The sequence below is a fragment of the Carettochelys insculpta genome, chromosome 5, assembly GCF_033958435.1.
Source record: "Carettochelys insculpta isolate YL-2023 chromosome 5, ASM3395843v1, whole genome shotgun sequence".
Lineage (NCBI taxonomy): Eukaryota > Metazoa > Chordata > Testudines > Carettochelyidae > Carettochelys > Carettochelys insculpta.
The window spans coordinates 29502856-29517397 of record NC_134141.1 but is presented as its reverse complement, the minus strand read 5'-3'; the positions used below and the strand labels follow the sequence as shown (position 1 = coordinate 29517397).

The following is a 14542-nucleotide window of genomic DNA, read 5'->3' as shown; positions in this document are numbered from 1 at the left end:
TTCAAGATGCATCCCCGTGGGTGCTCCACTACTTACCCCATTCTTCCCTGCTCTGGAGTTCTGCTTTGTTTTTCAGATGCTTCCCAGGGTGGTTTTCGAGGAACTGGCTTAGACCAGATCACGCACTTGACTGAAAGCATGTGAAGAGCCCAGAGCGCTCCTGCACGTGCACAGTCCAACTAACTACAGCTTGAAAATCTCCAAATTGCAGCGAGCCCAACACCTGATATGGCACACCCATGGGGACACAGCTTAAAGAACCATCGTTACCACCCAAGTGAGTAACTTCTTTTTATCTTCAAGTTAGCTAACTAAACATAGCAGTTCAGTTAATGCAGAGCCTATATCAACATAAATTAACAACATAAATATTTTGCTTTTTATTGTCCAGAGATGCAAATGGGAAGGAAGTATATCGACTGGCACTGCAAACTCGAGAGCAGCATATTAGAAGGGATAAGGCCACCAGCAACATCTGTACAGCACAGGTGACCTGTATGGCAAAAATCTGTGGGGGGTGGGTTATGAATTTTTAATCCTGTGAAGCTTTGAGTTTTGCTTGTGGAGGGCAGGGGGGAAAGAGGATTGTATTAATGATTCATCTTCACCCAAAAAGAGTTAGTCTTGCAGCCAAATATCACGGAGGGGGAAATCCACAGAGAAGTGCTGAGTTCCTATAAACTGGATGCCCCTTTTTTCTGGGAAAAGTAGGATTTTAACTCTCTTGAATGAATATCTCTGCTTTGTATTTGTGCTGAAATAATGCCAGAATTCAAACATTGAAAAATTGAACTTTATGGGCTTGTGATGTGCAAAGAGCTATTCAATTCTTTCTGTTATAAAAGTAGCTATTTTCAAATAGCATGATAAATGCAATGTTCAACAAAGTAAACATTTTTGCATGAGATTTCTAGAACTTCTTTAGTACTCCTCACAACTGTAATTGTGACAAACGTCTTTATAATTAGATACATTCAAAACTTTTGGTCCCTAGGCAATCTGTATATGCTCTAATGTGTTTTGCCACAACTTCTCTTTTGTAGATTAATACGAGATATTGAGAGTTCAAATGTTTAGCATTCGTGAGAGATGCTGGAGTAGCAAACTATACCCTTGAGTTCAGACCTTAAGTTTCACAAGAATCATTGTTTTATGTTAGGGTTTTGTGAGATTCAACCTAAAAACTCAAACATCCTACCTAGGACACAGATTATTGAAAAATGTAGGTTAGTGTATAAAGGTTTATTTTAATTTTACCTACCATCTAGTGATTTGAGAGGATTCTGCCTCCAGATCAGTTGTAGTGTGAGGTTGTCATTGGAAAGAGAAGCTTAATGACAGGGCCTCAATGAGTGCATGAGAAACAATCCACTCTGTTCCCTGATTTAGTAATGTTGTAAACTTTATTAACAAAACAAACTTGTACCAATAATGTAGCAAAGGCAGCAGAGCCAATACATATTGTTCAGTACTTGCACTACTCATATTCCGCCTTCTGAGGACCCTCAAAATATGTGACATGATCCACATACTGGAACATGCATACCAGATGACCCTAAATCTCACTTTCCACAGGGTGGGAATCATCTTTTATAAGGTGTTACACTAATGCCCACATTCTCTATAAATATTCAGTGGTTATTTTAGGCTGTTTACTGTGTACTTCCCAGCTTTGGGATCCATATATTTGATAAGTCAATCTGCTGTTTTACAATAGACTCCTAAGCAATTGTGTCAGTTGCCATGGTATATCTGTGCTTTGTGCATGTATTCATTTAAGCCAATGGTTCTTAGTGTGGCCTGGTCTAAGACTTCGCACCCTGCATCCCAAAGTGGGGAGCCTGTGCTGGTGCTGCAGCCTTGCACCTCCTGCCCTGTGAGATAAAGTGCCAGCCCTGGCTGGCCCACTGCCAGGGTGGAGGAGCCCTGGACCTCACAGGCTGGATCCAGCTCACAGAATGTTTGTGAGGGCTGGGGGAGTGGCTCCATGCACCACTGCTCCCCCTTTCACAGCTGGGGAACAGAGTGCTGAAAATACACTCAGGAGGCTTTTTCTGCTAGAATCATGTCCGGGGGAGTGCAGAGCCAGGTAAGCATGCTCTCGTGCCCAGACCTTGCCTGTCATCCCCCTCACATTCCCACCCTCCTGCTCAGACCCCCACCCACTTCTAGCCTGTTGCTACACCCCACCTTCTGCCCAGACCCTGAACATCCATCCCTATCCTGTTCCCCAGCAGTCTCTTCCCAAACAATGACCCCCCACCCGGAGCCTGGGGGTCCACAAAATCTACTAGCCCTGGGACCTTAGTGGAGTTAATTGGTCATGTGGGAATCCCTGAACATTAGTCCTCCCTCCATGCTCTTTTCCCTGCGCCCTCTGGGGCTTGAGGCACAAGGGGAGTGAGGTGTCTCAGTCAGGGCCCACGTTACTTAGGGTTGGATTTTGTGGATTTTTTTTTTTTTCGTTTCTCACCTTGGTGTGGCCCCGAGTGATTTTTTTTTTTCTCTCTGAGAGTCAGTGACCCTCAGCCCAAAAAGGCTAGGTCTTGGTTATACTAACTTATTTGTCATGAAAGCCAGAGGGTCTGTAGGCCTGTGCTTTACAGCAGGGTTGGGCAAACTTTGTTGCCTGAGGGCCACATCTGGGTAGGAAAATTGTACAGCAGGCTATGAATGTGAGACTGGGGGCGGGGGTCAGGGTGTGCAAAGAGGTGCAGAGTACAGGCTCCAGCCTAGCACTGCTTATGTGGGATGGCTCCAGGGTAGCAACACAGGAGGGCTAAGTCAGGCTCCCTGCCTGCCCTGGCTTCACACAGTTCCAAGAAATGACTGGCATGTCTAGCAGAGGCTTTTAGGGTAAGGGGTGGCAGGTAGCACTGTATGCAGCCACCATCAGCACTAACCAGCCCTGCTGCTCTCATTAGCTATGTTTCCCTGTTCTTGGCCAATGGGAACCATGGAGGTTACCTGCAGGCAATGGCAGTATGTGTAGACTCCCACTAGCCCCTATTCTTGGGGGGTATAGGGTCACGCTGTCCGCTTTCAGGAAGGGCATGGGGCCACAGCAGGCAGGAAGTCTGTCTTAATACCACTGTACCACTAGTCTGGTAATCCTGTGGGCCAAATTAAAAGCCCTGGAAGACAAGATGAGGCCCATGGGCTGTAGTTTGCCCACCCCTCATTACAGCTTTCTAATTACTATGTCTTTGTGTAAATATTAAAGATCGGGTGATGAGGTAACTTCTCTTTATTGGGTCAGCTTCTGCTGTAGAGTGGGAGAAGCTCAAAAATTTCTCTCTCTCCAGCAGAAGTTGGTCAAATAAAAATGTTACCTCATTTACCTTATCTTTCTCTGATATGCTTGGACTGATACAGCTATAACACTGCTCACCTATACATGGCTTTTATAGGTCTGACTGGCTATAAAGATGAAGCATACAGATTACAATATTAGTTTATCACTGAACCACTTAAGGACAAAAGGATCTTGAATTCATGAATAGTGTTCTATTTAACATTTTGTAAATACATAATTTAGGAAAGCTAAGTAGGTTTTCCCAACTATCTCTTAAATTTGTAGATTACCTAGAACTCGGCGTTTTACCTTTTACTGGTCACATTTTAAATACTATGGTTATATGGTTGCCTTGAGAGACTTAACTACCAGCAATCAACCATAGATGATTGTTCCTAAAGTATGTTTGAATAGTAACAGAGAGGAAGCCGTGCTAGTCTATATACTGTCAAAACAAAAAGCAGTCAAGTAGCACTTTGAAGACTAGCAAAATAATTTATTAGGTGAGCTTTCGTGTGACAGACCCACTTCTTCAGACCATAGCCAGACCAGAACAGACTCAATATTTAAGGCACAGAGAACCAAAAACAGTAAGCAAGGAGGACAAATCAGAAAAAGATAATCAAGGTGAGCAAATCAGAAAGTGGAGGGGTGGGGGGCAAGGTCAAGAATTAGACTGAGCCAAGTATGCAGACGAGCCCCTGTAGTGACTCAGAAAGTTCCCATCACGATTTAAACCATGTATTAATGTGCTGAATTTGAATATATAAGCCAGCTCGGCTGTTTCCCTTTCCAGAACGGTGCGATAATTCTTCTTCAGTAACACACATACCTTTAGGTCATTGACAGAATGCCCCATTCCATTAAAATGTTGACTAACTGGTTTGTGGATCCTGATTAAGGATAGGTTGTAGGTCTTTCATAATTCGTTGCAGTGGTCTGAGTTGGGGGCTGTAGGTGATGACCAGTGGTGTTCTGTTCTTGACTTTTTTGGGCCGATCTTGGAGTAGCAGGTCTCTGGGTATTCGTCTGGCCCGATCCTTAATCAGGATGCCACACTCCAGAAGGCCCTGGGTGACCTGGCTGTTCTCTCCTACAGACAATCTCCCAACCTCATGAGGATCCTCACTAGCAGCCACAGTCTATACCCCAGGAATACCAGTCCTGGAACCTTTCCCTGCAACAAAGCCCGCTCCCAGCTTTGTCCACATATCTTCTCTGGAAATACCATCACTGGACCTAACCAGGTTACTCACAGAATCACGGGCACTTTCTCATGCTCCTCTACTAACATCATATATGCCATCGTGTGCCAACAATGCCCAGATGCTTTGTATATTGGACAGACTTCTAACTCCCTTAGACAAAGGGTCAATGTGCACAAAACAGACATCAAAACGCTCCAGATCCACAAACCAGTTAGTCAGTATTTTAATGGAATGGGGCATTCTGTCAATGACCTAAAGGTATGTGTGTTACTGAAGAAGAATTATCACACCGTTCTGGAAAGGGAAATAGCTGAGCTGACTTTTATATTCAAATTCGGCACATTAACACATGGTTTAAATCGTGATGGGAACTTTCTGAGTCACTATAGGGGCTCATCTGCATACTTGGCTCAATCTAATTCTTGACCTTCCCCCCCCCCACCCCTCTACTCTCTGATTTGCTCACCTTGATTATCTTTTTCTGATTTGTCCTCCTTGCTTACTGTTTTTGGTTCTCTGTGCCTTAAATATTGAGTCTGTTCTGGTCTGGCTATGGTCTGAAGAAGTGGGTCTGTCCCATGAAAGCTCACCTAGTAAACTATCTTGCTAGTCTTTAAAGTGCTACTTGACTGCTTTTTGTTTCTAAAGTATGTTTGTATGTTTTAGGCACTTCTGGCTAACATGGCTGCCATGTATGGAGTCTACCATGGTTCGGATGGGTTAAAGCACATCGCAAGAAGGGTGCACAATGCCACTCTAATCTTAGCTGAGGGTGAGTATTTTTCAGCAAGTATAAAGGGGTATATCTTGCATGTTCGCACCTCTACAGCTGTCCTGGTTGGATTGAGATGATCATATGGTAGAAGTAATTATAACTAACTTAAGCTAGTGCTACTACCACTGTTAATAAAGAAAGGGCTGTGTTAGTGCTAGAGCAATAATGGAGGATTTCCTTGAAGTCCTCAGTACTTGCAGTCCTGCCCTTAAGATTGTGTGCTTTTGGGAAAGTTTTAAGGTTTGTGGGCTTTTCCTATTCTAAGCCACCCTCTAGGACTACTTAGATTTATAGATGTGTGTAGAGATTTATCTTGTGTGGTGTGGGTGTGGGTTTTTTTATTTTTTATTTATTTTTTTTAATATTGACAGTGGGAGAGAAAATACAAAGGTCTGTCTCTTTTGTATTGAATTTTCAATGAGGTCTTATTTAGCCAACAGTTCTCTTAGTGTACATCATAAAGAAAGCTCAGATGGAAAACATTACATTCAGAATTGCACTTTGGTAGAACTGCTGCTAGATTTTGCTGTTCCATGTAGTCAGTGTCTCATAACTCTTGTTAAAATAGTACTTATCTAAGCGGAGAAGGGATCAATGAAGCATGGAATAGATGGAATTTACTTGTTTCTTTTAGGTCTTAAGCGAGCAGGTCACACATTGCAGCACGACCTGTTCTTTGATACCTTGAAGATCCAGTGTGGATGTGCAGTCAAGGAGGTCTTGGACAGGGCAGGTCAGCGGCAGATAAACTTTCGGATTTATAGTGATAGCACAGTAAGTCACATTTGTGCTTAATATTTCACAGAGCCTACAGCATGGTTCTCATGCTTTCAGGGCTATTACGAAAGAAAAATATATTCTCACTTTCCAGCCAAATAACATGTTGTGCCACAATTTTTCTCCCTAAAATACTTTAAAATGGGATCTAAAAACATGGAATTGCTTGGCAGCATACTGACTATTTAATATTCCATAATCTGTCTTTTTAACAGTTTCCCACCAATTGTGGAAACCAGTATTCCCTCTACCTTTTCCCACCCCTCAGAATGAGTTTTGTTATGTGCACCCAAATGTCACATCACCACCACATTGGTGCACATAACAGAACTCATTCCACTCAGGGGTGGGGTCAACGGATTGAGCATGTGGGAGAGGGCTCAGGCCTGGAGCGGGGTGTTGGCTGGAGCGGGGCAGGCTATAGGGTGGGCCTCGATTGAGGGGTATGAGTTGCAGGAGGGTGTTCAAGAGTTACTGCAAGGAGAGAGGACTCTTTTTTTTTTTTTTCCCCACCTCTGCCCCTCCCCGCCCCCCCAGCACTCTCTCCTTACAGCAGCAGCTGATCTAGGAAAGAAAGGCACCTCCCTCCTGCAGCTCTGGGGATGTAGGGTGGGGCCACAGGATAGGCACCTCTCCTGTGGCCCTTGTTGGTTGCAGCTGGCACTGCGTTGGAGCTGTGGAAGAACTACCATGGATGTGGCAGAGAATCTGGGCCACTCTGGCCACAACAGGGATGCTGACACCTGGGGAGAGGTGCAAGGTTCAGGCTGTCTCTCCCTTGAACACAGCTGGCAGGAGACTGGGGTAGTGTTACCCCTCCCCCAGCTACAGCAAGTACCTGGACAGCTTTCTTGAGTGCCTGCGTGGCACTGACTAGGGAGCTGTGCAACATACAGGGAACTTATGTGGGTACTTGCTATACTCATTAAGGACTTCATGGAGAGACCTTTTTAAATCTGGGTCACTTGATGTGGGTACTATATAAATAAGTTCCAAATTTGTTCTGTTTTTATTGTAGCTGTATTTAAAGATAAGAAGTTGATTGCAAATAATTCAACATACTCACCAGGAGCACTGAGCCTAATGAAAAACATGTCCCCTTTGTGACGTACAAAATGGGGAAGAACTATGTCACCATAATGGAATTAAATATGTAATTCAGTTATTGTCTTTTATTCAGAATGGCTCTGAAACTAATGTGAACCTGCAATGGTTTAGAAAGGAACTGATATTATTTGTAAATGAAATATCAATAGTTCAAATACATAAAATGGAATGAAGATCATGTATCATTGTGCAAAACCACAACCATGTAATATAACCCTTGGTAGTGCATTGTGAGTAGCTGCTGCTGCTACTTTTCCCCACAGATTGGAGTGTCACTTGATGAAACTGTAACTGAGAGAGACCTGGATGACTTGTTATGGATCTTTGGGTGTGAATCTTCATCTGTAAGTACAATATAAATCATTTTGAAATACTTAATAAAATGTTACTGCAGGTGAAATCTGTACTTTCTAGAGCTACAAAACTGTATTAAACTATATTCAAGTGTGTCAAGATCATTAATTTAAAAAAAAATAGTCACTCCGTTTTCTAGGCTTCCTCATTCTTTCCATGAACTCTACTAGTTTGGCAAGAGTGAGCTATCTGGGGCAGGGACCATTTCTGTTTTGTGGGGACTGAGCACATTGTGCACAAAGAAGGGATATCTTAATCTCTTCAGTGAAAGAGAAGTCAAACTGAGGGTTGCTGCGTAATGGCCTGTTCTGGTACCACGCCACTTACACCACTTTTTTACCCTGGATATACTGGGCTGCGTCTATGCTAGCAAGTTTTTTCGAAATATTTTTCAAAAGAAGGTGCTCTTTCAAAAGGTCCCATGGGCTACGTCTACACTGAAATGAACTTTGAAATGGCCATGCAAATGTCCATGTTGAAGATTACTAATGAGGTGCTGAAATGCATATTCAGTGCCTCATTAGCATGCCACTGGCTGCGGCTCTTTGAAATTGGACATAGGAAAAAGGGGGTTTTGATAGGAATATGGGGATTCGAAGTTGGCGGGGTCCTTTCAAAAAGGACCCCCATCTGGATGAGCCGCTTGGCAGCGAAACTCAGCAATGTCAAAGAGCTGCGGCCGGCGGCATGCCAATGAGGTGCTGAATATGCATTTCAGCGTCTCATTAGTAATCTTTGAAATGGCCATTTTGAAGTTTTGTTTCAGTGTAGACATGGCCATGGAGTGTCTATACACAAAGCATTCTTTCGAAATTAAATCAAAAGAATGTGGCACTCCTTTGGAAAGCACTCTTCCTATCCTGTTTCAGGAAGAGTGCTTTCTTTCGACAGCTTCTTTAAAAAGAAGATATATGTAGATGCTCCTCTGGCCCTTTTTGCAAAAGAGCAGTCCTCATGGCACCAGATGTTTTTTGATCATTCTTTCCAAAGAGTGGGGGCTGTGTGAACACTTTCTTTCAAAAGAGTAGATCGCTCTTTTGATCTGCTTTTTTGTACTCTCTTGAAAGAAGTTCTTTCAGAAGAGATCTTCCAGAAGGGTTTCTTTCAAAAGATCTCTCTAGTGTAGACATAGCCCTAATGTTTTGGGACACTCCTTATTTTTGGAATTGGACCCTCAGGATTTGGCAGTGCTCCCTCAGTGCCCTGCAGGAGTGCTTGTCAATACTGATAATAAGATGGCAGTGTATTTCAATTAACTGATAACTGCATAACTTGTTGGGAGAAAAAAATTCATTATCTTTGTTTTTATGAAGATGTCTTATTAGCTCATATTTCTCCACTTTTTAAAGGAATTGGTTGCTGAGGGTATGGGAGAAGAAACAAGGGGCATTCTGAATACTGCATTTAAGAGGACTTCTAAACTCTTGACACATCAAGTATTCAACAGGTTTGTGAAGTTTATTCTCACTTCAGATTTTCAGTCTGGATAGAGAATTGACACATTTCCTTTCCCCACCCCCAACCCCCACACACATTTTTTGTACTCTGAGAATGTTGTACTGGGGATTGTCACCCTATAGCAGCCATTTACTTATATTCCAGTATTCATCTTGAGATAGGACTTCAGTATTAAATGCCTGTTTTTAGTCACTTGTATCTTCTAAAATCTCTTGTAGGGGTGTTGTTAGCCAGTGGCCGGGTAATGTGCGGTGAGGTACTCCCCTGGGTCCTAAGCAACCCAGTTTTTTACTGTTAGAGCAGGCAGCTCCTAGCACTCTCACCCATGGCCAGGCTGTAGTAACCAAACGGTTAAAGTTCTTTAACCTTTCTTACGCTAGTGTGAACCAGGCTAAGCAATGTATTTTGGCTTTTTGTGGTTTGCATGTGTTCATACCAGATTGGTTTCCATAGATGTTTGTGTCCATCTTGTGTTTGTCTACCAAACAAACGTTTCATATTTTCATAATTATTATTTCAAGACTTAGTCTTGTCAGAAGATTTAATAGAACTGTTTTATTTCATATGTGCAATGATGGTACGTTTGACGTATTAGGTACACAGGAAGTACATATAACTTATGAAAGTTTAAAAAAAATACAAAAAGAAATGGCTGTTACCCGTTGTGCAGTCTTTGTCACTTCTTATATTGGAGAACTTCTGCATGGGTCATCCAGTACGTGTAGTTCAACTGCTTGTCCTAATGCCACATTTTGTCCCCTTCAGCTATCACTCTGAAACAAATATTATCCGGTATATGAAAAGATTGGAAAACAAAGATATTTCCCTTGTTCACAGCATGATTCCTTTGGTACGTATTTACTTAACACATAAAAATATTAGGTGATTATTAGTGGATTTTTTGGAGGAAAAGTAACTGAGTAAACTTTTGTATGTTTAGGGTTCCTGTACAATGAAGCTCAATAGCTCATCTGAACTTGCAGTAAGTATATCTGACAGAAATATTCCTTGTTTTGAGATCAGCCCAGAGTGTGCTACCTAGTCAGACAAAGTGCTTAAAATTGTACATGTAAAGGCTTCATTTTATTGTCTAAAAGCACCTGAGGTTTAATGTCTTGGGGTGTGATTTTTGAATTGGAGCAAAAATGAGCCACCACCTGTGGATTTTTAAAATAATTTAATTCTAAATCTATAGGAAAGTAATTTTGTTTTGGGAGAGGAGGAAGGTAAAGATGACAACTTCTACCTGCTTTTTTACTGATTTTAATTTTGGGATTTTCAAAGATGCTTAAAATAGTTAGGTAACCAACTCCTATTGCACTTTCATAGCATTTGGATAATTAATGGTTCTAAAGGCCTCTGAAAATCCTACCCTAAAATGTTATGAATCTGGTGTTAATAACATCATCTGTAGTTAAAAAGTTAGATTTTTTTTTCACCTCTCTGAAGAAGAGCCTGTCTTTACTGCTTATTTAGTGCTCAGCGTAACAGTATCTTGATTCTTATAGGGGTTTTGTTTGTTTCTGTAATGAAAGCACTGAGTAATAATAAAATAATTCAAATGTCCTATTTTTTAATCTCATCACTGAGTAATAGGGTAGTCTCCATTCAGTTTAATTTTTGAAACCATTGAATTAAATGGGTAAAAATCTCCAGCTAGTAGGAGCAGCTGCAGCCAAAGCAGGGACCTTCAGGCATTCAGAGAATTTTCTGTAGTTTTGACTGGATTTTCTTTGCCTTGTGCAGATAGGCTGTTAGTTTCAGCTCTCTTTAATCCCTCTCCCTCAGTCTCTTCACCTTCCCTGTAGTGTGCACTTCCTGTTCTTAACGCTTCTCTGTCCCTGATCCCCTCCTAATCAAGTATTGGAGGGGTAGCCGTGTCAGTCTGGATCTGTAACAGCAACGAAGGGTCCTGTGGCACCTTATAGACTAACAGAAAAGTTTTGAGCATGAGCTTGCATGAGCACAGACTCACTTCATCAGATGCTGGTCTTGGAAATCTGCAGGGCCAGGTATAAATAAGCCAGAGCAAGGGTGGGGATAACAAGGTTAGCTCAGTCAGGAAGGGTGAGGCTTACTACCAGCAGTTGATCTGGAGGTGTGAACACCAAGGGAGGGGAAGCTCCTTCTATATTTAGCCAGCCACTCGCAGTCTTTGTTTAAGCCAGAGCTGAGGGCGTCGAATTTGCAGATGAATTGTAGCTCAGAAATTTCTCTTTGGAGTGTGGTCCTGAAATTTCTTTGCTCTAGGATAGCTACTTTTAAGTCTGCTACTGTGCGGCCTGGGAGATTGAAGTGCTCTCCTTCGGGTTTTTGTATATTGCCATTTCTGATATCTGGTTTATGTGCATTTATTCTTTTACGTAGAGACTGTCCAGTTTGTCCGATGTATATAGCAGAGGGGCATTGCTGGCACATGATGGCATAAATTATATTGGTAGATGTGCAGCTGAATGAACCCACGATGGTGTGGCTGATCTGGTTAGGTCCTGTAATGGTGTTGCTGGTGTAGATATGTGGGCAGAGCTGGCAACGAGGTTTGTTGCATGGATGGGTCCCTGAGTTGGAGTGACTGTGGTACGGTGTATAGTTGCTGGTTAAGATTTGCTTCAGGTTGGCAGGCTGTCTGTGGGCAAGGACTGGTCTGCCTCCCAAGGCCTGTGAAAGTGGGGGATCATTGTCCAGGATGGGTTGTAAACCCCTGATGATGCGCTGTAGAGGTTTTAGCTGAGGACTGTAGGTGACGGCTAGTGGTGTTCTGTTGGTTTCTCTCTTGGCCTTGTCCTGTACTAAGAGGCTTCGTGGCACATGTCTGGCTCTGTTGATCTGTTTTTTCACTTCCTCAGGTGGGTATTGCAGTTTCAAGAATGTTTGGTAGAGATCCTGTAGGTGTTTGTCTCTGTCGGAGGGGTTGGAGCAAATGCGGTTTTATCTTAGTGCTTGGCTGTAGACAATGGATCGTGTGGTGTGTCTGGGATGGAAGCTGGAGGCATGAAGGTAGGCGTAGCTGTCAGTGGGTTTATGGTACAGGGTGGTATTGATGTGGCCATCATGTATTAGCACCGTGGTGTCCAGGAAGTGGATCTCCTGTGTGGACTGTTCCAGGCTAAGGTTGATGTTGGGGTGAAAGTTGTTGAAGTCCCAGTGGAATTCCTCCAGACTCTCCTTCCCATGGGTCCAGATGATGAAGATGTCATCAATGTGGCATAAGTAGAGACGGGGTGTTAGTGGACGAGAGCTAAGGAAGCACTGTTCCAGGTCAGCCGTGAAAATATTGGCATATTGAGGGGCCATGCGGGTACCCATAGCTGTGCCGGTGATTTGAAGGTATATATAGTTGCCAAATCTGAAAGAGTTGTGTGTGAGGATAAAGTTACAGAGCTCAGACATCAGATGTGCTGTAGCATCATCAGGGATACTGTTCCGGACAGCATTTATTCCATCTTTGTGTGGGATGGTGGTATAGAGAGCCTCTACATCCATGGTGGCTAGGATAGTGTTTTCTGGTAGGTCATCAATGTATTGCAGTTTTCTCAGGAAGTCAGTGGTGTCTCGGAGATAGCTGGGAGTGCTGGTGGCATAGAGTCTGAGGAGAGAGTCCACATAACCAGACAGTCCTTCAGTGAGAGTGCCAATGCCCGAGATGATGGGGCGTCCAGGATTTCCAGGTTTGTGGATCTTGGGTAGTAGGTAGAAGAGCCCCAGACGGGGCTGTAGAGGTGTGTTGGTATAAATCTGTTCTTGTGCTTGTGTAGGGAGTGTCCTGAGCAGATGGTGTAGTTTCTTAGTGTATTCCTCGGTGGGATCTGAGGAAAGTAGCCTGTAAAATTTGGTATTGGAGAGTTGTCTGGAAGCCTCCTTCTGGTAGTCAGACCTGTTCATGACGACAGTAGCTCCTCCTTTATCTGCCTCTTTGATTATAATGTCAGGGTTGTTTCTGAGGCTGTGTATGGCATTGCATTCCGCACGACTGAGGCTGAGGCAAACGATGCTGTCTCTCCACAATTTCTGCCTGTGCGCGTCGGCGGAAGCATTCTATATATAGGTCCAGACTGTTATAAAATTTTACAGATATCAGAAATGGCAATATACAAAAACCCGAAGGAGAGCACTTCAATCTCCCAGGCCGCACAGTAGCAGACTTAAAAGTAGCTATCCTAGAGCAAAGAAATTTCAGGACCACACTCCAAAGAGAAATTTCTGAGCTACAATTCATCTGCAAATTCGACGCCCTCAGCTCTGGCTTAAACAAAGACTGCGAGTGGCTGGCTAAATACAGAAGGAGCTTCCCCTCCCTTGGTGTTCACACCTCCAGATCAACTGCTGGTAGTAAGCCTCACCCTTCCTGACTGAGCTAACCTTGTTATCCCCACCCTTGCTCTGGCTTATTTATAACTGGCCCTGCAGATTTCCAAGACCAGCATCTGATGAAGTGAGTCTGTGCTCATGCAAGCTTATGCTCAAAACTTTTCTGTTAGTCTATAAGGTGCCACAGGACCCTTCATTGCTGCTCCTAATTAATGTCTCCCCACCTCCCCCATTGTGAAACCAACATAATGTTTGTTTACATTCGATATCTCACTCTCTTACATCACTTCCTAACTGTCAGCATAGTTTAACGCTGGAATAAGTTACCTAGGGAGCTTGTGGACTCTCCGTCTCTGGAAATATTTAAGAGCAGGTTGGCTAGACACCTGTCAGGGATGGTCTAGAAGGTGTTTATTCCTGTCAAGAGGGCTGAGAACTGGACTTGATGACCTCTTGAGGTTCCTTCCAGTTCTAGTGTTCTATGATCCTGTGACTTTCCCAACCTGCTTGTTTAGATTATGGAATTTTTGGGGCAAAGAGTGTCTGCTACTTGTTTGCACAGTGCCTGGCAGAAAGGAGCCCCATACTTTGCTTGCCTGGAGTTCTGGGAGTAAATCACCATCAGTACCCCTTAAGTAGGGTTTAGAGGCTGAGTAATGACTTTCTGCTGTTTAATCTGAGGGGCCTACTTACCTTTTGTTTTTCTCCCTTACCATTAACCTTTTTCACTCCAAACATATTGTTTACAAATTCAGTCTCTTGTTACAGCTCTATTTTTTTTTCCTTTTAGTCCATCGCATGGAAAGAATTTGCTAATATCCATCCCTTTGTGCCTCTAGACCAGGCTCAAGGGTACCAGCAACTTTTCAAGGAGCTCGAGAGAGATCTGTGTGAGATTACAGGCTATGACAAAATCTCCTTTCAACCAAACAGGTATGCGCTCTTTCACTGGACACACACTTCCTGATGTGGCTTAACAAAAAATTCTCTCTGCTTCCAGAAAATCAGGATGAGGGGGGGAGAAAATGGGGGGGGCAAGGTAGCTCACTGGTTAGAGCAATGGTCTCCTCTTCATTTTTGAGTTTGTCATATAGATGTGGCAGCCTTTTGCTAGACAACTGCTGTTTCAGATAGAAAGCTGTGTGCATGGTGGTGCTTGGGAGAGATTCTGTCATACAGGGCCAAGCAAATCTCACCATCCTCTTTTCTTCTGTCTTCAAGAAGACAAGGATGCCTTGCCCAATCCCATATTTGAGGGGT

At 43.3% G+C, this 14542-nt stretch overlaps 1 protein-coding gene across 1 annotated transcript in view; it reads left to right on the top strand.

Moving 5' to 3' along the window:
* Positions 1-14542, top strand: part of GLDC (glycine decarboxylase) — a 92602-nt gene that overhangs the window by 40954 nt on the left and 37106 nt on the right. The window contains exons 8-15 of the mRNA XM_074994883.1: positions 392-488; positions 5170-5275; positions 5913-6052; positions 7426-7506; positions 8866-8963; positions 9740-9824; positions 9915-9956; positions 14073-14215. Of these exons, the coding sequence (XP_074850984.1) occupies positions 392-488; positions 5170-5275; positions 5913-6052; positions 7426-7506; positions 8866-8963; positions 9740-9824; positions 9915-9956; positions 14073-14215 (792 nt within the window). The remainder of the gene's footprint in view (positions 1-391; positions 489-5169; positions 5276-5912; positions 6053-7425; positions 7507-8865; positions 8964-9739; positions 9825-9914; positions 9957-14072; positions 14216-14542) is intronic.